Genomic DNA, 25,295 nt, shown 5'->3' with positions numbered 1-25,295 from the left:
ATCAGACCAAAACTGTAGAAGGAGTAGCGTTTTTAAGGAATTTCAAAGAAAATTCTATTTTTAGTAACCATGGCAACACCGTTCATCGAAATCAAAAACCGATGCACTATTCTATGTATCTTAGTGTAGTCTACTTGTGTGCCAAGTAATATTGAAATCAGACTAAAATTGTAGGAGGAGTAGCGTTTTGAAAAATTGTTTACAGACAGACAGACAGACAGACAGACAGACGGACGGACGCCGGACGCATTACTATCGCATAAGCTCTTCTGGTCTCTGACCAGTAGAGCTAAAAATATAAGTTACACAATACTTACAACATTAATAGATTCTGAGATTCCTGTTATACCATCACCCCCAAATCATTTCAAATAAGGCCTAGAAAAAAAATATGTTTGTTTCCGCTTTCAGGCTGAAAAAGTATAGGGTAGGTAGGTAGGCAATTCTTTTTTTTTTTTGAAAAATTTTTTTTGGCTTCTTTAATCAAAACGTGTATAGAAGTAACATTAATGACAAAAGAAATGGTGTTTTCAAGCATTACTATGACTTAATTTATAATAGAAAGGTGACCCAAACTTCTTTCTGTCTTGAAAAGCTTGCAAAGTTGGAGGCTATAATTCCCTGGTTGAAATCTTGCACATCATGGGACAAAAGCATTAAAAAAATATTTAGGGTCGGCACTATAAATTAGGGTCGGTCGGGAAAGCGGAAACAAACATATTTTTTTTCTAGGCCTAATAACCAATACAATATTTATAGAATTGAGGAAAATATGTGTGTTCTGTTATGCCTTTAGAAATGAGCCATTCATAGCCAACAAAATATATCAATAAAGTGATTACAAAAAATACAAACAAGACATAAATTTTCTAATGTACATGAAATTTCAGAGTCACAGCCACTGATGCAAGCAGGGGTAATAGCTTGCAGAAAATGAAAAAGCAGTTCCTTTGATCTGTGCACATAGATCTCCAATTAAACTGAAACCAGTGTAACCAGGAAGATTTTGCAGCTTGCCAAAAATGAACATAAAATGAGAGACAATATCTCCCACTCACAGATATCGTATGAAATACTAAACAGGATATGGACTCATTCACATTTTATAGATTAATAAACTTTAAACACTAGCTTTCCTAATAAAGCAATCACATGACCAGGAACTATTTATTGATACTCTTATTCTTAATCAATATCGCTGAATATGTACAAGTAGGTATAAAATTTTATTTTAAAGAATTATTTAATTTTAAATGAAACCCATGTCATATTGCTTTTAATACTTTTATCTGAACATCTAAATAAATAGTGTATCCATATTTAAAATTTCAATTATTATAAAAGAATATCAACGATACATGTATTTAAAAAAGATTATGAAAATTCAGTTAAAATCTCATCATTTAAATTAATTTCATATCAGAGAGGGCTTTTAAAATGACATTTTGAGAAAAAAAAATAAAACATAGCATGGGCTATGTAATTTCATCAATATTTGCCAAGAAAAAAAGTTCTTTTCAGGAAATCTGACAAAATATAGCAACAAGGCCACCCTTAAAAAATTGTTTGTTTGGAATTGCCGGCTAGAGGGTTTCAGACACCGGAGGGAGGGAGGGAATTTATTTATTTTTTTTAAATGAAGATAAATTTTTTATACAAATCTCAGTAAACACATTTTCAGACTGTTTAAAAAAGTATCTACCATCAACAAAGAAACTTAATTTTGCATAGATCTGACACTAGATTTCAGAGTTTTGTATTGTGCATGTGATAACGTGCAAAAAATTAAATAAAAAAATCTTCCTACTTTTGGTCAATAAAATTATTTCAGGAGGGGGCATTTCAATGAGGCGGGAGGCAATTCCAAACAAACAATAATTTTATTTTGGCCCAATTAGTATATGTTCCCTTTTTGCTAATATAGTAAAACATTCTTATATTAAGGTCCTAGGGATTGAATATTTCCTTCGTTATAAACGTAATTCGTTATGTTCGATAAGTTCACATAACATTTTAAAGCAAAGGGGGATTAAAATCACTTCACTGTAAGAGTCAATTCATTATATTCGTGTTCGTTATAACTGTGTTTTACTGTATACGCTGGGGTAAAAAAAATATTATTTTAAAAATCTATTGCAGACATAGATTTAGATCCAATCATCCTTGTGACCTTGGCTTTAACGATGTATCAAGATCACTCACACAATGTTCAAAGGCAGCCAAAAGTGGAATTTGTTCACTGGAATTTTATCAAAGAATATGCAACAAGTAAAAATTCACACTACGCAATTCAGAATTTGATCCATTAAAGAAAATCACGATGGAAGCAAGTCTTCATTGTATCTTACATCCAGAACAGGGATGTGCAGCCTACTGCTTGCAGTGTAATGTCCCTATCTGTAGTAATTGTGTGACTAAATGTCACCAGAGTCACAGCCTGGCTGATATTGTGGAAATGGAGAGCATTAAACAAGTGAAGAAAAGAGAAATGGAGGAAGACAGTGCTGAAATTGAGGAGATTCTGATCCCCCAATTCCAGAAGGAGGAAGCTAACATTGAAAATCACATATCAAAGACCCTAATCAAATACAAGGCTTTGGAAGAAACTGCAGAGGGTTACAGAAACGAGTGGCATGATGCAGTAGACATGATGTTTAACCAGTATCAGAGAGATATACACAATACAAGAGACAAAGATATAGCTACACTGAAAAACAGCCAATTACAAATAAGGAAAACCCTTCTGGAAATGCCACAGATCATTCAGCTTAACACAGAGGCACTGAAATCAGAAAATAACTCTGACAAAATCATTCAATACAAGTCTAAACTCAGTGCATTAAGAAACAGTCTTCCTAAATATGAAGTGGGGGTTCCTACATTTACCACCCCTCCAATACAGGTGGGGACAGGACTCTGTGTGGAGTTTGGGGAAATCAGATCGCTGCTCATCTCCATGAATTCTTTGGATTCTATGACAACAGGTCAACCGATAAAAAGACTTCTGGACAGGTTAGTTATCAAGGCTGATTTTGAAACTGAGGTTGAAAATCTACTGCGTATGGTTTATTGTGGCAAAAATGAGGTTTGGCTTAGTGGGAAAGAGGGCAGTATCAGTCGTGTTAATATTCACGGGACTAACCTGGAAAGTCTTGAAGCAATGAATACCAAATTACAAGACATCTCTATGACTTTAGAGGGAGAGTTAATCTATAGTGATTACCTGAACAAAACTGTGAACATTGTCAAAGGTAGTGAAACAGAGGTACTGCTGGATGTGGAGCCAGGGTGGCACCCACAGGGAGTCTTCTATACAAAAGTAGGTCATATCCTGGTTACCATGAGAACAGCAGGTGATTGTCACTGCAAAATTGTCCGATACAAAGGAAAGGTCATAGTCCAAGAAATTCAGTATGACAAGTCAGGAAACTCTCTTTTCAGCAGTGGTTATAAATGTGTGTTCTTAGCAGAAAATAACAATGGTGATATATGTGCTTCTGACACCAATTCCAGCTCTTTAGTTGTGGTGGACAAGGCAGGAGATTTGCGTTATATATACCGTTGTGACACTAGTTTGAGGAGGAAATCATTCGTCCCAGATCAAATTGTGACCGACTCCCTGTGCCAGATTATACTGACTGATTATGTTAACAATTGCCTACACATATTCCATAAGGATGGCCAGTATCTAAAGTGTATCAGCCACCCCGATATTGACCTGCCTATAGCCCTGGCCATAGACAATGAAGACAGGCTGTGGGTTGGTCAGTATGTTTCTGGAAATGTCAAGGTCATTCAGTATATGAAATGATCCCAAAAAACACTATCTTTATGACCAGGCTACATGGCCATATAACATAGAGTTCACTTTTGAATAAGTTTCACTTTAACAAAAGTAATATCTCGTGGAAAAGTGAAACTAAGATCAAACTTAAACTTATATATGTATTAGGTTTTATAACCCTCGAGTAAGAACTAATTCTACCAATGGTCCAAAGTATCAAGAAGATTAGTTTATCGTTTCTTGATATCAAGTGGTTAATATCCATTTATAGAATAAAAGATCTTTTAAAAAAATTAGTTTACTCTCCCTTTTGAAGAAAAAATAATTTTCTCTCTAGGAAAATATTTATCTACATGCAATTAATCTGTGGGAATAATTTGCATACATGCAATGGATAGGCCTTTGTCTTTTTTATAGTCTAGATATCTGAAATTTTGTCTCTATTCAATAACTGAATTGCTAAATGCCTAAAAATATACCTGTCATTTTAGGTTAAGTATGTTTCTTGCATCACAATACCACAGATCTACATGTAAGAGGCTTAACAATGAAACTATTTATATATTTCTCATGTTTGTCATTATAAGGAAGAATGCTGATACATGTACATGCATGTATGAACCAACATCAGCAAGTGTTGCTATTTCCTATCCCACTCATCTACAGGAAATGCAAAAGCCCTAAATATAACAGTGTTAAATGTAAATTAGTGTTTGAACTCTAAATACCAGGAAATCATAAATAAAGGACAGATTTGCTATTAACTTTTGATGTTGATAATTAATTGCTATGTACAAAGCACGAAGCAGTTTTGACTCTTTGGACAAAAAAATCATAATCAAAATTCCATGTACCTTGAATCCCATTTTCCCTCTTGACTCGTCCAAAAACTGCATTTTGAGCACCACTTTAGGGTCCATACGAGGTGGGAAGGGCAGACCGGTGATAATCACAGCACGCCCATTGTTGTCGGCAAAGTCCAGGCCCTCACTTACCTTTCATTTTGAAAAAAGGTTATAAGTAATGGATAAGCAATATCTTTGGATAGTAATTCAGTGGAAAAAAACATGCATTTAAAACAAATATTTGGCTGGCTCAAAAAAAATCATGGAAAGAATTTACAGTACCTTTCCTCTGCAAACTGCTATAAATATTGCTCCATTTAGGGCTGGGTCATTAATTTTATCATAAAATTCTTCAATGACCTAAATAATTAAATGTACATTGGTCACTGCTAGGTAAATATACCTTTAAAGTATAAATGCACATAAAACATGAGAAAGAGATAGATAAAGAAAGAGAGAGATTTACTTACATCATTGAAAGCCTGTTTTCCTCTTGGTTCAACCAGGATAGGCTTATACTGGGTAATTGAACTATATACACCATTTTGCTGAACAAGAATGAGAACAATTTTATGAAGCAAACAAAGGAAAAATCACTGTCCTGTAGAAATGTTGTGCATAAAGAAATACTTACATGCCAGTTTTCTATACATTTCTCCATCACAGGGTAAGATGGGAAAAACACCAGGAGACCATTAGGCACCACTCGGGCAAAATTTACTGAAATGATGTAGAGATCAATTACACTACACCTAATCAAAGTGAAAAGTGTTTTTGTCTATTTTTATTAAGTATAAAGGTTAAATATGATTTTGTACAAACCTAGTGCTTTTCCTAGAGAAGCTTGGTAATTTTCATTAAACCTATCAAATAATACCACAAAATTAATGTGGAAATATTCAACAATGACCAAGAGGATTTATAACAGAAAAGAAAGGGCAAGAGGACTGGGGAGATACATTTCATACACTAAAACACACACACTAGGATACCTTGTTTGGTAGTTAGAGTTGAGCCCCACTCCATCAGGGCCTTTGTTAAGAGTCCCCACCCACACCTGATGTTTGTCAATCACATGGGGATTCTCCAATGTCACAGGGAAGGGGCTACAGAAACAAGGTCAGTTTAGTGACCACAAAGTGTGAGTGGTAGTGTAAAAACAATATGTCCTTTTTCATTATACCTTTACATGTATTTTATCAGTAACTTAAAATTTCAAAACTTAAAATCAACACTTACATCTGCATCTCTGCACTGAAGGAGTCCAGGGGAGACAAAGTGCCACTAGTCAGAATCACACACTTCACTCCATGGGCAGTCAGGTCCAGCATACTGTGTCCAGGGCTGAAACACCAGTAACTCAGGGTTTTACCTGTAAAACAAGTCTACACATAAACACCACTAACTAAACTTACACTTCAACCAAGCGAGTTGTACATGTATATTCATGAATTAGTGCTACACACTAATGCACTTTATATTGCATTAATAAATGATTTCTTAGTGGTATTCATGAATTATGTCTGCGCCAAAGCCACTGAAATAAGAAGCCCGCTCTTTCAAGTACATATACAGTTTAATTAAAAAATTACTTACCCATTTTATCTGCCCCTGCTGGGGTGGCCCAGGAGTCTATCTTTTTCTTTTTGTTGGGTTGGACTGGCTGGATATGTACCTAAAGACAAAGGACATTAACTTAATAGGACATCAATTTATAAAAAACACACTCAGAGAAAGAGTCAACATGGCAACCACAGATCTAAAGTATTTCAAAAGTTTTTTAAACTTTTGAAGCAACTTAAGTCACTGTACATGAGAATAAAATTTCTTTTCTTGGATGACCAATAAATTTTGAGTATAATCCAGGTTTACCTTGTAAGATTTGGCCAGCATCTGCTGAAGTTGATAAACAGATCCCCCATCTGGTACCTCCCGACTGAATACTATCTGAAAAACAGAGGCTTATTTCAAAACAGTCTCGTGAAATACTTCATAATATAGTGTTCATTTAAGTGGTTCTATAGAGATGATTTATGTAAGAATTTATAGTTTGCTGTTTAATCCTTTACTGAAACTCATCACAACTCATAAAATTTAGTTATAAAATTCTTAAAGTATCATTTCAAAACCTTCTATATTGTTCAATGAATGGAATTGAAAAATTTGCCATCTTTGACTTGTTATATCACCAAAATTTCAAACTGCAAGAATTACTCATCATATAGAAATATACACTAATAGTCTATTCTGACAGACTCTGACTTACTCTAAGTACATCTGACATCTTTGTTAAGCCTGCTCCTTTAGAATGGAATCCCATTCCCGTAGCTAAAAGAAGAAAAAATGTAAATTTTCAACTTGAAAGTCCTTTTCAACTAGTGTTCTTTATTACTGCGAGTAAAGCCAATATTAACTGCTTTATCCTTGCAAATTATCCACTTAACCCATGTTTTAAATTATCCACTGAATCTAAAAGAGATCCATTATCTAAAACATTTTGTTGCATGCATCAACAATGCCTATTTGATTCTGGTTTTTATTACTGCTATTCTGAAATGAATCTGCACTTTTTAAAAAAAACATTACTTAAAGTTCAGATTATTAATCATTTACCTAAATTTCCAACCTGATACAAAATTTTATTAAGGATGAAAACAGTGTTTGGCACAAGAACAATTCTTGGGAAACATCTTACATGTATATTGCAAATCAATGTATGAAGAGGGAGATGTTTCTGAATGACTTACAATCACCGGTTACATAGGAGATGATTTTATCCAAGAGATCCAGCAGAAAGTTTTTAGTTTCAAATGCAATGTTGACCTTCGATAAAAGCTCAAATATAAATCTGAAAAACAGAATTCAAAATTTGACCAACTTCATTTAAATCCTACAGAATGTACATGTAATTCAAACTTTTGATTTCACTATAAGATACATGTAAAACTAAACTTACGTTCCAGGTTTTGTTAAGCCCTTTTCTTTGTTGGGAATTTCTATCTTATCTATTTGTTCTTCTAGTTCTTTGAAAGTTGCTACAGAGTTAAATATACCATTGATAGTCAGAACATAATTTGATTACAGGTAAACATATTTCTTTTGAATCATATCATATTAAAATTTCATTAAAAGTTTCCAGATGCCAAATTGATGCATGATTATGCTATAATAAACCATGTAAATTTCTGTCTTTAATACAATTAGAAAACAGACCACAAATTCTTGTGCGACCCTTATGATTTATAGCTGAAACATAACTGCAGTCAATTTTTTGCTTATCAATTAGCTGCAACGCAATAAATCTAATAATATTAGATATACACGTATATATGTGGTTACCTTTCAGTCGTAAAACATCCTCCAAAGTAAATTCTGGTTCTGTAATGACAATTATTTTTTGCATCAGAAACATAATACTAACAAAGATAATAAACTAGAAATATGTCCATAGGACAAGAATGCCCCGCCGAGGATATATTAGTAAAGCAACATGAAAAATCGTATGTGTATAAAATTTGATCAGTTTGGTTCAGGTAGGGCTTATAGTTACTTGGGAATAAAAATGTAGGTCAGATCCAGCATCTGAAGCAAGTCTGGTAGTGTCCATCCCTAGATGCATCATCCATGCAAGTTTGGTTTAGGCAGGGCTTATAGTTACTTGGAAATGAAAATATAGGTCAGATCCAGCATCCGAAGCAAGTCCGGTAGTGTCCATCCCTAGATGCATCATCCATGCAAGTTTGGTTCAGGTAGAGCTTTTAGTTGCTAGTGAATGAAAATATAGGTCAGATCCAGAATCCGAAGAAAGTCTGGTAGTGTCCATCCCTAGATGTATCATCCATGCAAGTTTGGTTCAGGTAGAGCTTATAGTTACTTGGGTATGAAAATATAGGTCAGATCCAGCATCCGAAGCAAGTCTGTTAGTGACTATCTCTAGATGCATCATCCATGCAAGTTTGGTTCATGTAGAGCTTATAGTTACTTGGGAATGAAAATATAGGTCAGATCCAGCATCCGAAGCAAGTCTGGTAGTGTCCATCCCTAGATGCATCATCCATGCAAGTTTGGTTCAGGTAGGGCTTATAGTTACTTGGGAATGAAAATATAGGTCAAATCCAGCATCCGAAGCAAGTCTGGTAGTGTCCATCCCTAGATGCATCATCCATGCAAGTTTGGTTCAGGTAGGCTTATAGTTACTTGGGAATAAAAATATAGGTCAGATCCAGCATCCGAACCAAGTCTGGTAGTGTCCATCTCTAGATGCATCATCCATGCAAGTTTGGTTCAGGTAGGGCTTATATTACTTGGGAATGAAAATATAGGTCAGTTCCAGCATCCGAAGCAAGTCTGGTAGTGTCCATCCCTAGATGCATCATCCATGCAAGTTTGGTTCAGGCAGGACTTATAGTTACTTGGGAATGAAAATATAGGTCAGATCCAGCATCCGAAGCAAGTCTGGTAGTGTCCATCCCTAGATGCATCATCCATTTAAGTTTGGTCTAAGTAGGGCTTATAGTTCCTTGGGAATGGACCTGCTCCAAAAACTTTAACCTGGTCACTCATCTGAAAAACGTAGGTCAGATGCAGCATCCGAAGCAAGTCTGGTAGTGTTCATCCCTAGATGCATCATCCGTGCAAGTTTGTATCAACATGTGAAGTTTGATAACACCATCTTGAATGGTATGTTTAAAACTGAGCAAAACACTAATTTAAGAAAAGTGAGGTCAAGGTCAAAAGAAAGGTCAAGGTCAAAAAATGTTGATGCAGTTGCATAGCTCTCATCAATATCTATCAGCATATGAAGTTTGATGAAAATGTCTTGGATAGTTTCTTTGAAACTTAGCTTTGAACACAGCTCAACACAAAGTGTGACGGAAGGACAGAAGGACGGAAAGACGGAAGGTACAAACACTATATGCCCCAGCCATATTCATGGCGGGGCATAAAAATATGTCAAGGTCAGAAATCACTATATCCACAATAGCTGAAGATTGGCATTGTATGACATCACATACACATACTGTAAACAAGAGGCCCATGGGCCAAATCGCTCACCTGAGTACCGTAGCTTAGAAAAAGTAGAAATTGGTTTATTATTGAAAAGTTAAAATCCAAAAGTAATCCCATGATCAATCATGGATTTGCTATTCTTCAAAGAATTTTCCCATATATTTCTATGTAAAACTTTGGTCGGCCATGTTGGCCCCGTCCTACCCCCTGGGGTCATGATTTGAACAAATTTGAATCTACACTACCTGAAGATGCTTCCATATAAATATGATGAATTATGGCTCTGTCATTCTTGAGAAGAAGATATTTAAAGAATTTTCCTATATATTTCTATGTAAAACTTTGGTTGGCCATTTTGGCCCCGCCCTACCCCGTGGGGTCATGATTTGAACAAACTTGAATCTACACTACCTGATGATGCTTCTATATATATATGATGAATTATGGCTTTGTCATTCTTGAGAAGAAGATTTTAAAAGAATTCTCCCATTAATTTCTATGTAAAACTTTGGTCGGCCATTTTGGCCACGCCCTACCCCGTGGGGTCAGGATTTGAACAAACTTGAATCTACACTACCTGATGATGCTTCTATATATATATGATGAATTATGGCTTTGTCATTCTTGAGAAGAAGATTTTTAAAGAATTTTCCCATTAATTTCTATGTAAAACTTTGGTCGGCCATTTTGGCCACGCCCTACCAATGGGGGTCATGATTTGAACAAACTTGAATCTTCACTACCTGAGGATACTTCCATATAAATTTCAAATTTGATGAACTATGGCTTTGTCATTCTTGAGAAGAAGATTTTTAAAGAATTTTCCTATATATTTCTATGTAAAACTTTGGTCGGCCATATTGGCCCCGCCCTACCCCCGGGGGTCATGATTTGAACAAAATTGAATCTTCACTACCTGAGGATACTTCCATATAAATTTGATGAATTATGGCTCTGTCATTCTTGAGAAGAAGATTTTTAAAGAATTTTCCTATATATTTCTATGTAAAACTTTGGTCGGCCATTTTGGCCCCGCCCTACCCCCTGGGCTCATGATTTGAACAAACTTGAATCTACACTACCTAAGGATGTTACCCCATAAGTTTCATTTTTTCTGGCACAGTGGTTCTTGATCTTGAGAAGATTTTTAAAGAATTTTCCTATATATTTCTATGTAAAACTTTGGTCGGCCATTTTGGTCCCGCCCTACCCCGGGGGTCATGATTTGAACAAACTTGAATCTTCACTACCTAAGGATGCTTCCATATAAATTTGATGAATTATTGCTCTGTCATTCTTGAGAAGAAGATTTTTAAAGAATTTTCCTATATATTTCTATGTAAAACTTTGGTTGGCCATTTTGGCCCCGCCCTACCCCCAGGGGTCATGATTTGAACAAACTTGAATCTTCACTACCTGAGGATGCTTCCATATAAATTTGATGATTTATGGCTCTGTCATTCTTGAGAAGAAGATTTTAAAAGAATTTTCCTATATATTTCTATGTAAAACTTTGGTCGGCCATTTTGGCCCTGCCCTACCCCCAGGGGGTCATGATTTGAACAAACTTGAATCTACACTACCTGAGGATGTTACCCCATAAGTTTCATCTTTCCTGGCACAGTGGTTCTTGAGAAGAAGATTTTTAAAACATGCCACCAAATTTTCATTAATTTGCAATTATCTCCCCTTGAATGAGGGTGTGGCCCTTCATTTGAACAAACTTGAATCCCCTTCACCCAAGGATGCTTTGTGGCAAGTTTGGTTGAAATTGGCCCAGTGGTTCTTGAGAAGAAGTCGAAAATGTGAAAAGTTTACAGACAGACAGACAGACAGCTAGACAGACAGACGGACAGACGGACGCCGGACAAAATGTGATCAGAAAAGCTCACTTGAGCCTTCGGCTCAGGGGAGCTAAAAAGTCATATGCTTAACATTTAGCACAATCTTCCTTATGAATTCATTAAGGCAATAAGAAGTTTAAGTGCATTTAGAACGGTGAACCAAACTTCAATACTTCAACCATCTGTTAGTGTGTACTTCATAAGCAGACAAAATGTAGTGCAAATGTGCTAAAATAAGAATCCCACTATGTATTAACATTTACAGTACCCGGGTACCCCGGTATATATTTTTGTACAATACATCATTATGACTGTCACCTGGAATAGCACTAGAATCTGTCATTTCCACCAGGGAAGTTTCTTCATTTTTAGCGAGTTCAAACAATTTATCAGCTAGGCGACTGAGTTCCTCAAGCACTGTGGCTAGGTCTGCCGACGTCAAATCAAAAGAGGAGCTGTCCTCACATATCTTCTCCTGAATAAATACAGAAGGACAATTATGACTTCTTATCAGGAACATTAAACTGATTAAACTATTCAATAATATTTTTTTTTGTTTCTGAAGTCCTCACCAAATTATGGGCTTCATCAAAGATGACTATACTGCCTTGTACTTCGACACCATGAGCTTTTCTTGACTGAAAAAATCCAAAGAGGTATTTCGTCATTAAGTTATCTGCCTACTGGAGAATTTATTATAAAATAAAATGATTATGACCGAGTAAAAAATTCACTTTTCTAAAAAATCTTCGACAAATGTGTCATACATGCTTCATGGAAAGCTTCACATTACCTTGGCATCAAGTAAGTAGTTGTAAGGCATAAATATTATATCTGCATCATTCTTTAGTTCTTTTGCAATGTAGTATGGACAAACCCTAAAAAGAAAAATAAAAGAAAGTCAGACTAGAGACCTACATCTAGAATACATGAACTTCAAAATCACTTTTTGAATATCATTTCAAATTTAATAGAAATTAATATGCAAACCTTTGTTTTTCTCCAAATCTCACCATGTCTTCTATGTCCACCACATCTCCTACCAACTGTCGAGGGTCACTGTTACGTTTGATCTCTGAAACAACCCCAAAATCATTAAAATTCATATTCTTGGATTGTAATGTATAAAAATTTCAAAAGAACTATATGCGGTATATTGCATATATTTGCCCCCACAAAAGTCATATTTTGAAAACTTCCTGAAATGTGCTGAATTCAATAAATTGTATGAGAAATATAAATTAACAGAAAATATTATAGTGTCAAAGCAGTGTATTCACAATTTTTGTTTTTATGACATCACAAACTAGTCCGATTTTATATCCTTTTTCAGAAAGAGGACAAAATGGACAAAATTTCAACAATTTTAGCTTTAAAATCTATAGAGCGCAAGTTTGTTCTGGAACAATATTGATATATTTCTTTGATATTATCATTCTACACATTATATCAAAATATTGATCCTGAACACATATGCGCTCGGTGACTTTTACTCAAAATATCGACGAAATACGAGGGCCGTTCAAAAATTACGCGGACTGTGTTATTATTTACTCTTACAGACGTCATAGAGTTATGAATTTTCACAGAAATATGTATCTCAAAGATTCCAATAAATTTTGACCAAAATTTATGTATTTTAAAAACATTCTACTAAAATTATCGGTATATTGATATCGCTGATTGAGAGGTACGGAGCACGACAAAAAATCTTAAGCAAAAGCATTTGGAATCCAAAATTTAACTCATTTATTTTCTATAATTCGCAATATTTTTCGACAATTTTCTCAAATGTATCTTTAAATTGTTCTATTATTATGTATTTGAATTTCTGGCGTGATATTTGAAGTACTAACAGAAATAAAGTAATTTTCCTCTGATGCGATTCCCGTGAAAACGACTGTGAAAATGACGTTTCGTGAAATGACGGCGCACCACACTTTAGTTAAATTATGTGTAATGCTCGAGATATTGCCAACATAGATCCAAAATATGAATAATAAAACATGTAGTAAACTAGGATATTCGTGACATTCGTCCACAAATAGCAAATAGGAATTTTAGACCATTAGACCTCTGAAAAATGGCTATACGGGAGGACGGGAAGAAGATTATCGACGAAAACTTTTTTCCGGACTGTAAAGAACGTGATTGAGAGTCATCAATATCACACTATATCTCATAAATGTGACCGCGACTGGGAAAAAGGGTCCAGATGAGTAAAAAATCAAAATTAATTTTATTGTCTTTTTAAAATCAGGATACTTTGAATAACACAAATTCAAAATTTCGTGCAAATATCATTGAAAATAAAGAAGATACAGGCCCAGGAATGCAGGCATCTTCAAGTCATATCATAACGTCAGTGACGTTACCATAACGTCGTAATTAGAAAACATATCTCAACAATTTCAGTCTATTGGTATATTAAGAACATTCTCTTCTTTTTCTTTAAACTCTTCTTAAAATTTTGCTTAGATATGATGAAAATAAACCGAATCATTAAATATACTGTCATTCTTACTTATTACATATGACTGTTACTTGTTACATATGGCTATTGCCAGTATTGGAACAACTGAATTTGATTCAGAAGTCTGACTTATTATCCTACCAGCATCGATGACCAAAGAGAGAAAGGGAAGAAAACATGCATAATATGCACAAAATAATCCAACCATTTATTTTCAATAAAATAAACTCTAGAAACATGAGAAATGCACAATAATTATTATCAAGATAAATATGCAAATTGAAATTACATTCCAAAATAACAAAAAAGTTATCATTCCCTGACAAAATACACCAGGAATCACATAAATTACAGAATGACAGAGGTTCTTTGACAGCTATAAGCAAAATCACAAAAATATGAATAGCAGGTAACTACATGTATTTTTAAAGCAAGCACTCTGAATATTGCAAACATGCATATTATAGATAAAATGTACTGTTATGATATTACAGATGTATGCATCTGTACTTTCTTAACATTATCAACAGTATTAAGTATAAAGATTATAACAATTAAATTTTTGGGGGCAGTGTGAAAATCGCATCTTTTGAAAATTAAAAAATCTGTAGTTAATCATATTTGACAAAGTTTTGTAATATTTTTGGTTATACTAAATATATCCAAAGTACATTTAAAGGAAAATGTCAAAGAGAAGGTGAAAACATCATATAACAATTTTCTTACTGTTACACATTTTTTTAACTGTTGAGATGTAACACTACTCATAGGACACAGCTTATGTAAACAATTGGGTAAACGTAACAATTCCAACAAATGTTTTAATGCAATGAAATTTGATGGACAGAAAAGTACATGAATGTAACACATTATGGGAAATAACACAATAGGAACTACATGTATACATCTTACTTCTAATCTTTCTTACACACAATAATCCTCCCTTTCATCTAAGGAGAAGACTTTTCCTTTTCCCCAAGTGTGACTTACTAGAATGATAAGGTGAATAAACTTTCACCTCTTTCTTTGGTATGACTGGTTTTGGACAGGATGTGTCTTTAGAAGAGAGTGATAGGCAATGTTCACGAATTTCCTCATACAAGTACCATTGCCTCTTGGGGTCAAGACCAGGTGCTGGGATTTCTTGAGGCAGAGGATCATTTACAGAGGGAAGGATATTCTGATCTTTCAGGAGATTAACACACAAAGGAACAGAATTACAGAGTTCCTTACATTCAACAACACCAGGTGTCTCAGCACTTACTCGGAAATGATGATAGCCTCGAATGTTTTTCAACGGTTTGAAGAACTGGTCAAGGTATGACTTCCAGTCCCTAAACTGCACAGGTGTTTGTGGATCTGACACGAGCTGAGGAATGTTATGGCCTCTGCGGGATGAATGACGGACTGTGTCTGCTATTTCATTCATGGTTTCTGCTGTAAATGAACGCCATTTTACTTTCCAGACTCCAAAATGCCAGTCAGGATCAAATTTAGTGTGTCCTGCCACCATCATAGAATATTCCACAATAACATGGAGTCCTGATTGAAAAGAAATACACTCCTTAATTTAAATTTAAATGCTAAATTTAGAAAGAGTTCACATTTCTTGACTATCAAAACTGACATCATACATGTATGTAACACTTTGGGCATTGAACATCATGAACATACTGAATATCAAACAATGCTTTTACAAATTAAATCAAATATTTTTCAATTTTCTTTTGATGTACACTTACCTACAAGAACTCTCCATAGAGCATACCATAAGACAAAGTTGTTTTTGTTTTGCCCACTGCAGTTGTCGAAATGAATGGCTGCTGTTTTTTCTCCATATCCATGGTATTGAAAAAAGTGGTGAACCATACTAATGACAGAATTAGCACCCTTCCCTGTGTTCTCAGCCTCGTCAATCAAGTAGAACACTTGTTTTCCTGCCATTTAAGTAAAAACAAAAATTTTGATCAGAACTTAATACGGTAACTCAACCATGGCCATTTACTTGTTTATTTACCTTATATGTATGCATTATGACAAAAACAGAATGTGTTAATATTTTGCTGCAACTATATTTAATAGAATTCATAAGAACCAAAATTGTTTTATTCAGACTCAGTCCCATACATGTATTATTCTATATTTGAAAGAGTATCCTCCTTTACATGTGATTGTACTATTTCGTCAAATATTAGATTTCCACATAAAAGGTAATTAATAAATTCTTATAAGAATTACATGTACAGTTAATTCTGAATGAATTGAAGAACTAAGCAATATATATCTGACATATCATGACTTATGAATTAACATACCTGAACCCTCGCAACATACACCAAACACATTGCACTTCCGGGGCGTCTTAAAAAATATTGGTCCCACTTGTTGGGCATGATGTGGAAAATGAACTTGTTGAGCATAGTCCCAGGAATAGTGCATTTCCACATCAACTGAGCATGGAGCATTTCCTTGAATAAAATTAATCATTCTTGATCATTTGTATGCATTGAAAGTTATTCATTCTATTTACTAGCTCATGAACAAAGAAATTCAATTTTACAGAAGAAATTTTTGCAAACACTTTGGTATGTCTGTTTTCCTATTAATAGTACAAAGGAAAAGAGGAGAAAATGCATGGCTGGAATTGAACCCTTGACCCCTGGTCAGGTGTTCTACCCATTGAGCTACCCAGGCTGATAAAATAGTCCAAATCCAAGCACATATAATAGTACAAGAATGTTCATTTAATGGCATCAATGCTAATGAAGGAAAGTATACCATACTTGTAACTATACAATAAAGGAAAAATTTAATTTTGCAATAAAATTTTAACTTACCAGTTTGTTTACATTCCTCTGGTAAGGAAATGAACACTTCCTTGCTGGTGGTACACTGGTGTCTGTAGTAGTCTCTTTGCTGTTTAGCTTGGGAAACATGCTGCGTGTAAGTAGAAAGGATTTCTTCCTTTTCCTCATCATTCATATTAGAAACTGTCGACAGTTGATGAGAGAAATTCTGACAAAGCTGACACAGGTCAGTGCATGGCTTCATGATTGTAATGAATGGACACAACTCATGCCAAGTTCTTTGAAATGTCCTTAAGTGTATTCTTCTGAAGTTCATTTCTTCAGCTAGAATCTCATACTTAGCATGAATGTCAGCAGTTGTCGTATCCGATGGAAGTAGAAGCACTTTCTCAGATTTGTAATTTGGCAGTCGGCCTGGTAGAGGCAGGGCATGGTCACTAGCATACTTGGTAATAAATGTTTTGATTCGATCCCTGTCTGTCACTGATAAGCTATTATGCGGAGCCTTACCACTGTTTCCATGTGTTCTGGGTAAAAACCCTTCTGTATCAAGAGATCTGGCAACTTTATGGAGTTTTTTTCTTTCAACCGCATGTACAAAACAAAATGTTGTACGACACACTCTGCATCCATTGAAGTAGTACTCCTGAAATGGTCTTTCTCGTTCTTTTTCTCTGTGTTTCTTGGACTGTGTGACAGAACCAGATCGCCTATGTGCAAACATTTCAACTTTAAGTATAGTGTCAAGTTCCTCCCGAGTACACTGTAGACAATGATCACGGAACTCACATGCTGCATCAAAGTCAATTTTCGTGCTACATGGCATTCCATAAAACTCCTTACACCCGCAAGTGTCATTCTGAAATTTGGAACGGATTATGTATTCCTTCGTGTCGGTGTCATTAACTTCATTCGGTATATATACATCCCCATCATAGTTGTCATTGTCACTTTCAGAGTCAGAATCATAATTTACATCACCAAAATCACTCGTATCTGTCTCGCTGTCACTTGACAGATCACAAAACTGTCTGTCGCGCACGTTAGATTTTGGAGCAACAAGTTTAGAGAAATATAATTCGTCCACACGCTCTATATCTTCTAAAAATTCATCATCTTGATAAAGAACAATTTCTGATGGTATACTTATCGATGTTGCTGTGGAAGTTTGGCTCATGTTTAGTGCTTGAACTCCCTACATTTCCAGTTTACAACTTTACTGTGACTTTCACTTTCAATCTATTTTCAACCGGAAATGTAAACACGCCTGCTGTTATGGACAGAGTTATTGCTCTTTACAACCCGCGGTAAATTCAAATTAAAATAAAAAAAAACGTAATAAAATATATTACAAAACATTACAACAAACATTTTCATTTTCATAATTAATACTTTAAAATACGAGACAGAGATAAACTTTTTCAGAAGCACGTGTACTGCAATTTTTTTCACGCGTTATTTTTTTTTCGATTGTGACGCAAACATTCAGAACTATCGCCGATTTCTCATTATGACGTGTGCCGCATCTGGACCCTTTTTCGCAGTCGCGGTCACAAATACCTGCAGTTTTTTGTTTTAAAACAAAAAAAGAATATTCTTTACTTGTTTCATAGATTTAAAGCTTGACAAGAAATGGTGTTTGGATGTTGAGTAGATAAGATAACTCAAACTGTACAGGTACTCTTAGGAAAATGTTGAGAAAATAAAAGCTCAATCACATATTTTTTTATGATGTCTGTGACGTCGAAGATGTTGCTGCTCCGTGACTTCATGATATGTCCTGAAAAATCGCTCAAAATTGATACCAATCTACAACATTTTGATATGAAATTTGGTAGACCATATAAAGAAAGATTCTTTTATATTATGTGCGACATTTTGCCCGATTATGTCGCCAAATATTTTTTCTGTGCAGCAAGTTCGCGTAATTTTTGAACGGCCCTCGTATGTACCTTTTTCTGTAAAATTCATAAAAAACTGAAATTTACGTCATGTTTGTGACGTCATTACGTACATATGGCGTCATTTCTTATGAAAATATTCAGTGCTTTGAAGTCAGCATATACTCCCCTGTTTATGAACTTAATTAAATATATCTCCATCAAAGTTTGATTTGGGGGGCAAATATTGGTTATTACCGAATAAAGTTCTTTTAAACATGATCTGTTTTAATGTTCTGCAGAAAAAAAGTCAATTAATGTACCTTCAAAGTGATTAAAGTAGAAACATGTTCTTCCTGCTACTTTAGCTCTGCACATATGAACCTGAAAATCAGCAAAATAAAATGTTAACTTTTCCAAACTCTCCATCTATCTCACTTCACTGATTAATAACATACGTTAGAACTGTACCGTACCTTTGCAGCATTACTCATTTCCTTCCTAACATGTTCATGGATACACAGCTGTTCTCTTGAACCAATGACACTGACTTTGACCCTAAACAGGATAGATTCTTTTTAATAGATATCAAATTACAAACATCTGATTCAAAAGGGAACCATATCCTTGAGTTGGACAATTACACTAAACTCAGATCTTAAAGATCGACATCCTTATTTTGCATGTGATGTTATCCTCTCAATCTATTTAATAGATAGGAAATTTTATAGTTTATCTTAATTTGGATGTAGTTATAAATACTGATGGCTTTGAAAAGAAGCTAATGGCATCTGGAAAGTCTTAACTCCCAAAATAGCTTGTTTTGAGTCCATTTTATGAAGAACTCTTGCCATTGAATGTATCTGTAAATTAATGAAGTTTCACTTATCTTTATTTAACACAACAGATAAATTTAACTGATTTTTAATTTTTATCTAGGTTTCTGATTTTTAATTTTTATCTAGGCTTCTAAACTTGTTATCAATGAAAGTCTTTGGAAGATTCTTTATACTTTTTTGAGCTATAAAAAAATCTTCCCCTCAAATTAAATACATCTGCGCTTCCTGACACATGCAACAATGAAATATATCACTCTAAGAAATCAGTATTGTTTACATCAATATCTGAGTAAAAATATGTCTCATTGCCTGTGATGCAACTTTGCAGTTCCCATTAATCTTCATATTTCTCTTGAAAATTCTTTTTACAACTAAAATGACATTTTTGAATTTCTTTTAGCAATATTACTCATCTAAGGCTGCATCAGCAACTTGTACAATATCTGACAAATAATCCCAAAAAGGAAAAATCAATGATTCAAAGTCTTGTTTTCTCTTGTACAACTATTCATCTTATCCCTAAGCTTTAAGCATGCCAAATCTACACAATTACCGCAAATCTCTACAGAAGCATGAAAGAAAATAGCTACAGGAAAAATCAATGAAGTAAAAGACTCTACCGACAAAAATTATGTTTTACCGAATTCCTTAAAGAGCAAAAGACAAAAATCACTAACTTGGTTTGAAAGAGAAACTCTGAAGCCGCCAGCAATGCCAATAGTAATTGAATTGATATCTTAATTAGGATATACGGGTTGATATTTTTTTAAAAGAAATTGATTGTAGAAATGGTATATGAACTTAATATATAGAATATACATTGATTGAAGAAAAAGATTGTAGGAGTGGTGTATGCAGGCAGACAATGTAAATGGTCCTATTGATTCTACCTAATAAGCAATAAAATGTTATGATACTTCTATGCACAGGATGACCCTAAATAACCCAAGTAGACAGATCCGCTGGGAATAAAAGCTACGCTATCAACAGCCCTGAGTTCAGACTACTTGGGAATTACTAGGATGCAGAACATCAATTTGCTGTGGTAAACGTTTCTAATATGCTGTCACACTAAGCCATTAAATTGATTTGTCTTCCTTAAACAATGCACATCCTCAACTACGGGGCAATTGTTTTAATTTGAAGATCACAAGCCTTAGATATTAGGGACAATAGACATTTAAAGTTTGCTGGTTTGATGGTAATGAGAAAAAAATTCATTTCTTGTTGTTCTTCAAAAATAATTCTCCATAAAAAGTTTTCACCTTTCAACTTTATTTTTGCTTAATTACGCAAGTCTGTATGCTCGCGAAAATTTTATTCTCACATACATTTGAATTATAAAAGATTATATATACGACAGAAACCATAAATCGCAAAAATTTTTCTCGCCAATAAATACCAAGTATCTAAATCACGAAAATAAAGTGTCACTAAAATATAGTTATAAACAATTCTTAAACCAGAAGTCTCTGTCGAGACTGTAGCTCTACTGGTTTGTACTTATCAAAAACCATTGCACTATTTTATGTATCTTTGTGTAGTCTACTTGTGTGCCAACTTATTTTGAAATCAAACTAAAAGTAAAAACTATAGAAGGAGTAGCGTTTTAAAAGAATTTCACAGAAAATTCTATTTTTAGTAACCATGGTAACACAGTTCATCGAAATCAAAAACCGATGCACTATTCTTTGTATCTTAGTGTAGTCTACTTGTGTGCCAAGTTAAATTGAAATCAGACCAAAACTGTAGAATGAAAAGTGTTTTAAAGGAATTTCACAGAAAATTCTATTTTTAGTAACCATGGCAACACCCTTCATCGAAATCAAAAACCGATGCATTATTCTATGTATCTTAGTGTAGTCTACATGCGTGCCAAATTATATTGTAATCAGACCAAAACTGTAGAAGGAGTAGCATTTTAAAGGAATTTCACAGAAAATTCTATTTTTAGTAACCATGGCAACACCGTTCATCGAAATCAAAAACCGATGCACTATTCTATGTATCTTAGTGTAGTCTACTTGTTTGCCATGTTATATTGAAATCAGACCAAAACTGTAGAAAGAGTAGCATTTTTCAGGAATTTCACAGAAAATTCTATTTTTAGTAACCATGGCAACACCGTTCATCGAAATCAAATACCGATGCACTATTCTATGTATCTTAGTGTACTCTACTTGTGTGCCAAGTTATATTGAAATCAGACCAAAACTGTAGAAGGAGTAGTGTTTTTAAGGAATTTCACAGAAAATTCTATTTTTAGTCACCATGGCAACACCGTTCATAGAAATTGAAAACCGATGCACTATTCTATGTATCTAAGTGTAGTCTACTTGTGTGCCAAGTAATACTGAAATCAGACTAAAATTGTAGGAGGAGTAGCATTTTGAAAAATTGTTTACAGACAGACGGACAGACAGACAGACAGACGGACGGACGCCGGACGCATTACTATCGCATAAGCTCTTTTGGTCTCTGACCAGTAGAGCTAAAAAGTAGGAAATAATAAAGAATATATTAATTAAAACATTTCTTCCTTACGTGTTATAGGCTGATCTTTTTAGCTCCTGCACCGCCTGAGTTAGCTGAGAATGGGTCCGAGAGGCGTATATTATCTTTGGTACAGCTATAAAAAATAATACCTACTTAATCTACGCAGACAAATTTAATCAAAATATTCATGGACGTTTTAAGTTAAACATATTAATTACAAGCATCATTTACTTTCTTGTGATATTAATATTCCTTTTGGTCAAAATCAATAACTTTTAAATAAATGTACTTGTTGCCCATCACATCAACTGATGTCATCAGAAAAACACTCTGACATGCACTCATTTGTTTACTTCACATCAATTTGTTTATCTATCTTTAATTTGTCGTTTTTACGTTGTCAGTGACTCAGCTTTTATTAAATGTTACATGACTCATCCTACTGATCAACTGGAAACAACATCAATATAATGATTAAAATCTACGACTACTGTCAATGCATCTCAATGTCTAGCTACCTGCATGTACTACAGTAAAAACTCATTTAGTACGCACACTGATATTTCAAATTTACGGATATATAGCAAATTTAGCTTGGACCCCTAGCTATGTAAATTTAACAAATTCCTAATATGGATATGATGATTTACAGATATATAAGTTCATAGGTCCAAGTGACTTCAGTATAACCAAGTTTTACTGTAACAGTAACCACACCGAATTCACTCCCTCCCCAGGTCATGCCGGTGCTGGATTCTAGACTCTTCTTCAGAGCCTCGATCTGGTTGTTGGCCAGGCTGCCATGGTCCCCCATCAGGGAGGATATGTTGGCCTGACGATTGAGTTCCACCTGGGCCTTCTTGTCCTGCAGCCACGCCAGGGAGGAACACAGAAGACACAAGGTTTTACCAGTCCCTGTGGGACTTTCCAGGATTCCATTCACATTCTAAAAATACACAAAAAGGGTTTTATTGATAAATTCTTACTATAGAAGTTAAGGATGAACAAATTGTGTACTCTTTAAATTTAAAGTTATTCTAGTCTAGTAGTCTCATTAAAAATGATTTGATAAAGTTCTGAGTCTTAAAGTGTACATATTACATTAGATATGGACCATTAAACTGTCCAGTAACAAATCTATGCTGAGTGTGCTAAAACAAACAAACAATCCTATGCTCCAAACAAATTATTCTGGGATGACCATATCATGCATATTCTATGTATTTAAGCTGGCATTTACTGGTTATTTTATATGATCATGTTGTTAAATTGATAAGCATTAGATATAAACTAATTTTTAACATTTTATGTTCCATGGCACACAAATCCATGGAACCGTTTCTTATTTCAGAGTTCTTTAAAGACATTATGATATCTCAAGGTTATAAAAACCAGAAGTCTCTGTAGAGACTGTAGCTCTACTGGTTTGTACTGATCAAAAACCGATGCACAGAATTATGTATCTTAGTGTAGTCTACTTGTGTGATAAGTTATATTGAAATCAGACCAAAACTGTAGAAGGAGTAGCATTTTAAAGGAATTCCACAGAAAATTCTACTTTTAGTAACCATGGCAACACCATTCATTGAAATCAAAAACCGATGCACTATTATGTGTAAATTAGTGTAGTTTACTTGTGTGCCAAGTGATAATGAAATCAGACCAAAACTGTAGAAGGAGTAGCGTTTTAAAGGAATTTCTCAGAAAATTCTATTTTTAGTAACCATTGCAACACCGCTCATCGAAATCAAAAACCGATGCACTATTCTACGTATCTTAGTGTAGTCTACTTGTGTGCCAAGTGATATTGAAATGAGACTAAAACTGTAGAAGGAGTAGCGTTTTAAAGAATTTCTCAGAAAATTCAATTTTTAGTAACCATGGCAACATCGTTCGTCGAAATCAAAAACCTATGCATTATTTTATGTATCTTAGTGTAGTCTACTTGTGTGCCAAGTAATATTGAAATCAGACCAAAACTTTAGAAGGAGTAGCGTTTTAAAGGAATTCCTCAGAAAATTCTATTTTTAGTAACCATTGCAACACCGCTCATCGAAATCAAAAACTGATGCACTATTTTATGCATCTTAGTGTAGACTACTTGTGTGCCAAGTGATATTGAAATGAGACTAAAACTGTAGAAGGAGTTGTGTTTTAAAGGAATTTCACAGAAAATTCTATTTTTAGTAACCATGGCAACACCGTTCATCAAATCAAAAACCGATGCACTATTTTATGTATCTTAGTGTAGTCTACTTGTGTGCCAAGTTATATTGAAATCAGACCAAAACTGTAGAAGGAGTAGCGTTTTAAAGGAATTTCTCAGAAAATTCTATTTTTAGTAACCATGGCATCACCGTTCATCGAAATCAAAAACCGATGCACTATTTTATGTATCTTAGTGTAGTCTACTTGTGTGCCAAGTTATATTAAAATCAGACCAAAACTGTAGAAGAGTAGCGTTTTAAAGGAATTACTCAGAAAATTCTATATTTAGTAACCATGGCAACACCGTTCATCGAAATCAAAAACCTATGCTTTATTTTATGTATCTTAGTGTAGTCTACTTGTGTGCCAAGTTATATTGAAATCAGACTAAAATTGTAGGAGGAGTTGGGTTTTGAAAAATTGTTTACAGACAGACGGACAGACAGACAGACAGACAGACGGACGGACGCCGGACGCATTACTATCGCATAAGCTCTTCTGGTCTCTGACCAGTAGAGCTAAAAAATGATGGGGCAGGCAGAAATATTAAACAATACAAAAATATTTTAAACGATTTATAAAGTGCTTATATTAGTGGACGAATAGGGCATAATACAATGACTATACATTTGATTTGCAGCTCAGAATAATCACCAACTGTTACTGTAGCAATGTTCTAAATTTCGCATGTCCAAAAGAGATGGCATGTGTTCCATCAAAATATGCATCAAAACTTAATGAAAATGAATTTTTTCTATATATACAAAAATTTGTATCCATAGAGTTTAGTTTGTAACGGTAGAAAAGAAAATGCAGCGGACTTCCCATAGCTAAGATTCTAAAGAATTCAATGATGACTTCAGTGTAAATTATGATACATTATAACGATAATATAGGACTTACTTTCTGAAGACATTCAATCACTTTTTCCATGTACGTCACTTGGCAAGAATATGGATCAAACGGAAAGTTGACATGGACACCTTTTACATCAATTAAAGGCATTTTTAAGCCTGCTTGCCAACAGTCAACAATTAGTTGCTGTTCCTGGGACTACCTGTTATACATGTATCCTTACCTTTAAAAGAAAAAAAAATTTCTACAAGTAA

The 25,295-nt window shown here is 34.5% G+C and overlaps 3 protein-coding genes across 3 annotated transcripts in view; 1 reads left to right on the top strand and 2 right to left on the bottom strand.

The window, feature by feature from the left end:
* The window catches only part of LOC134273313 (regulator of telomere elongation helicase 1-like), a 34,270-nt gene extending 8,997 nt beyond the window's left edge, over positions 1 to 25,273 (bottom strand). The window contains exons 1-22 of the mRNA XM_062755514.1: positions 25,090 to 25,273; positions 22,696 to 22,924; positions 22,027 to 22,111; positions 19,120 to 19,201; positions 18,967 to 19,027; positions 12,474 to 12,558; positions 12,277 to 12,361; positions 12,056 to 12,121; positions 11,802 to 11,958; positions 7,969 to 8,007; positions 7,586 to 7,664; positions 7,377 to 7,477; positions 6,896 to 6,957; positions 6,502 to 6,576; positions 6,226 to 6,304; positions 5,869 to 6,001; positions 5,622 to 5,735; positions 5,452 to 5,492; positions 5,264 to 5,349; positions 5,100 to 5,177; positions 4,912 to 4,989; positions 4,639 to 4,779 (exon numbers count right to left, since the gene is read on the bottom strand). Coding sequence (XP_062611498.1) covers positions 4,639 to 4,779; positions 4,912 to 4,989; positions 5,100 to 5,177; positions 5,264 to 5,349; positions 5,452 to 5,492; positions 5,622 to 5,735; positions 5,869 to 6,001; positions 6,226 to 6,304; positions 6,502 to 6,576; positions 6,896 to 6,957; positions 7,377 to 7,477; positions 7,586 to 7,664; positions 7,969 to 8,007; positions 11,802 to 11,958; positions 12,056 to 12,121; positions 12,277 to 12,361; positions 12,474 to 12,558; positions 18,967 to 19,027; positions 19,120 to 19,201; positions 22,027 to 22,111; positions 22,696 to 22,924; positions 25,090 to 25,191 — 2,058 coding nt within the window. The 5' untranslated portion in view covers positions 25,192 to 25,273. The remainder of the gene's footprint in view (positions 1 to 4,638; positions 4,780 to 4,911; positions 4,990 to 5,099; positions 5,178 to 5,263; positions 5,350 to 5,451; positions 5,493 to 5,621; positions 5,736 to 5,868; positions 6,002 to 6,225; positions 6,305 to 6,501; positions 6,577 to 6,895; positions 6,958 to 7,376; positions 7,478 to 7,585; positions 7,665 to 7,968; positions 8,008 to 11,801; positions 11,959 to 12,055; positions 12,122 to 12,276; positions 12,362 to 12,473; positions 12,559 to 18,966; positions 19,028 to 19,119; positions 19,202 to 22,026; positions 22,112 to 22,695; positions 22,925 to 25,089) is intronic.
* LOC134273315 (uncharacterized) lies at positions 2,191 to 4,067 on the top strand. Its single transcript, XM_062755517.1, has one exon. It carries the CDS (start codon positions 2,321 to 2,323, stop codon positions 3,809 to 3,811), a length of 1,491 nt encoding a protein of 496 aa, XP_062611501.1. The 5' UTR covers positions 2,191 to 2,320; the 3' UTR covers positions 3,812 to 4,067.
* On the bottom strand, positions 14,019 to 18,138 carry LOC134273314 (uncharacterized). The gene is made up of 4 exons (XM_062755515.1): positions 16,794 to 18,138; positions 16,272 to 16,424; positions 15,699 to 15,893; positions 14,019 to 15,498 (listed from the first exon to the last, which is right to left on the bottom strand). The coding sequence occupies exons 1-4, from the start codon at positions 17,938 to 17,940 to the stop codon at positions 14,903 to 14,905; spliced, it is 2,091 nt and encodes a 696-aa protein (XP_062611499.1). The 5' UTR covers positions 17,941 to 18,138; the 3' UTR covers positions 14,019 to 14,902.
* Positions 25,274 to 25,295: the final 22 nt, after the last annotated feature.

The sequence above is a fragment of the Saccostrea cucullata genome, unplaced genomic scaffold, assembly GCF_032062105.1.
Source record: "Saccostrea cucullata isolate Sc308-1 unplaced genomic scaffold, CSIRO_AGI_Scuc_v1 ctg427, whole genome shotgun sequence".
Classification (NCBI taxonomy): Eukaryota; Metazoa; Mollusca; class Bivalvia; order Ostreida; family Ostreidae; genus Saccostrea; species Saccostrea cuccullata.
Note: the sequence above shows the minus strand (reverse complement) of the source record. Positions and strands in the feature narration are given on the sequence as shown.

Excerpts from the sequence above, each read along its gene's own strand:
- LOC134273315 (XM_062755517.1), top strand. The coding sequence starts at position 2,321 with ATGGAAGCAAGTCTTCATTGTATCTTACATCCAGAACAGGGATGTGCA.
- LOC134273314 (XM_062755515.1), bottom strand. The coding sequence starts at position 17,940 with ATGAGCCAAACTTCCACAGCAACATCGATAAGTATACCATCAGAAATT. Across the intron at positions 16,425-16,793 it reads AGAGGAATGTAAACAAACTG|GAAATGCTCCATGCTCAGTT; the intron begins GTAAGTTAAAAT and ends ATTTTATTCAAG. Across the intron at positions 15,894-16,271 it reads TGTATGTTGCGAGGGTTCAG|GAAAACAAGTGTTCTACTTG; the intron begins GTATGTTAATTC and ends CTTAAATGGCAG.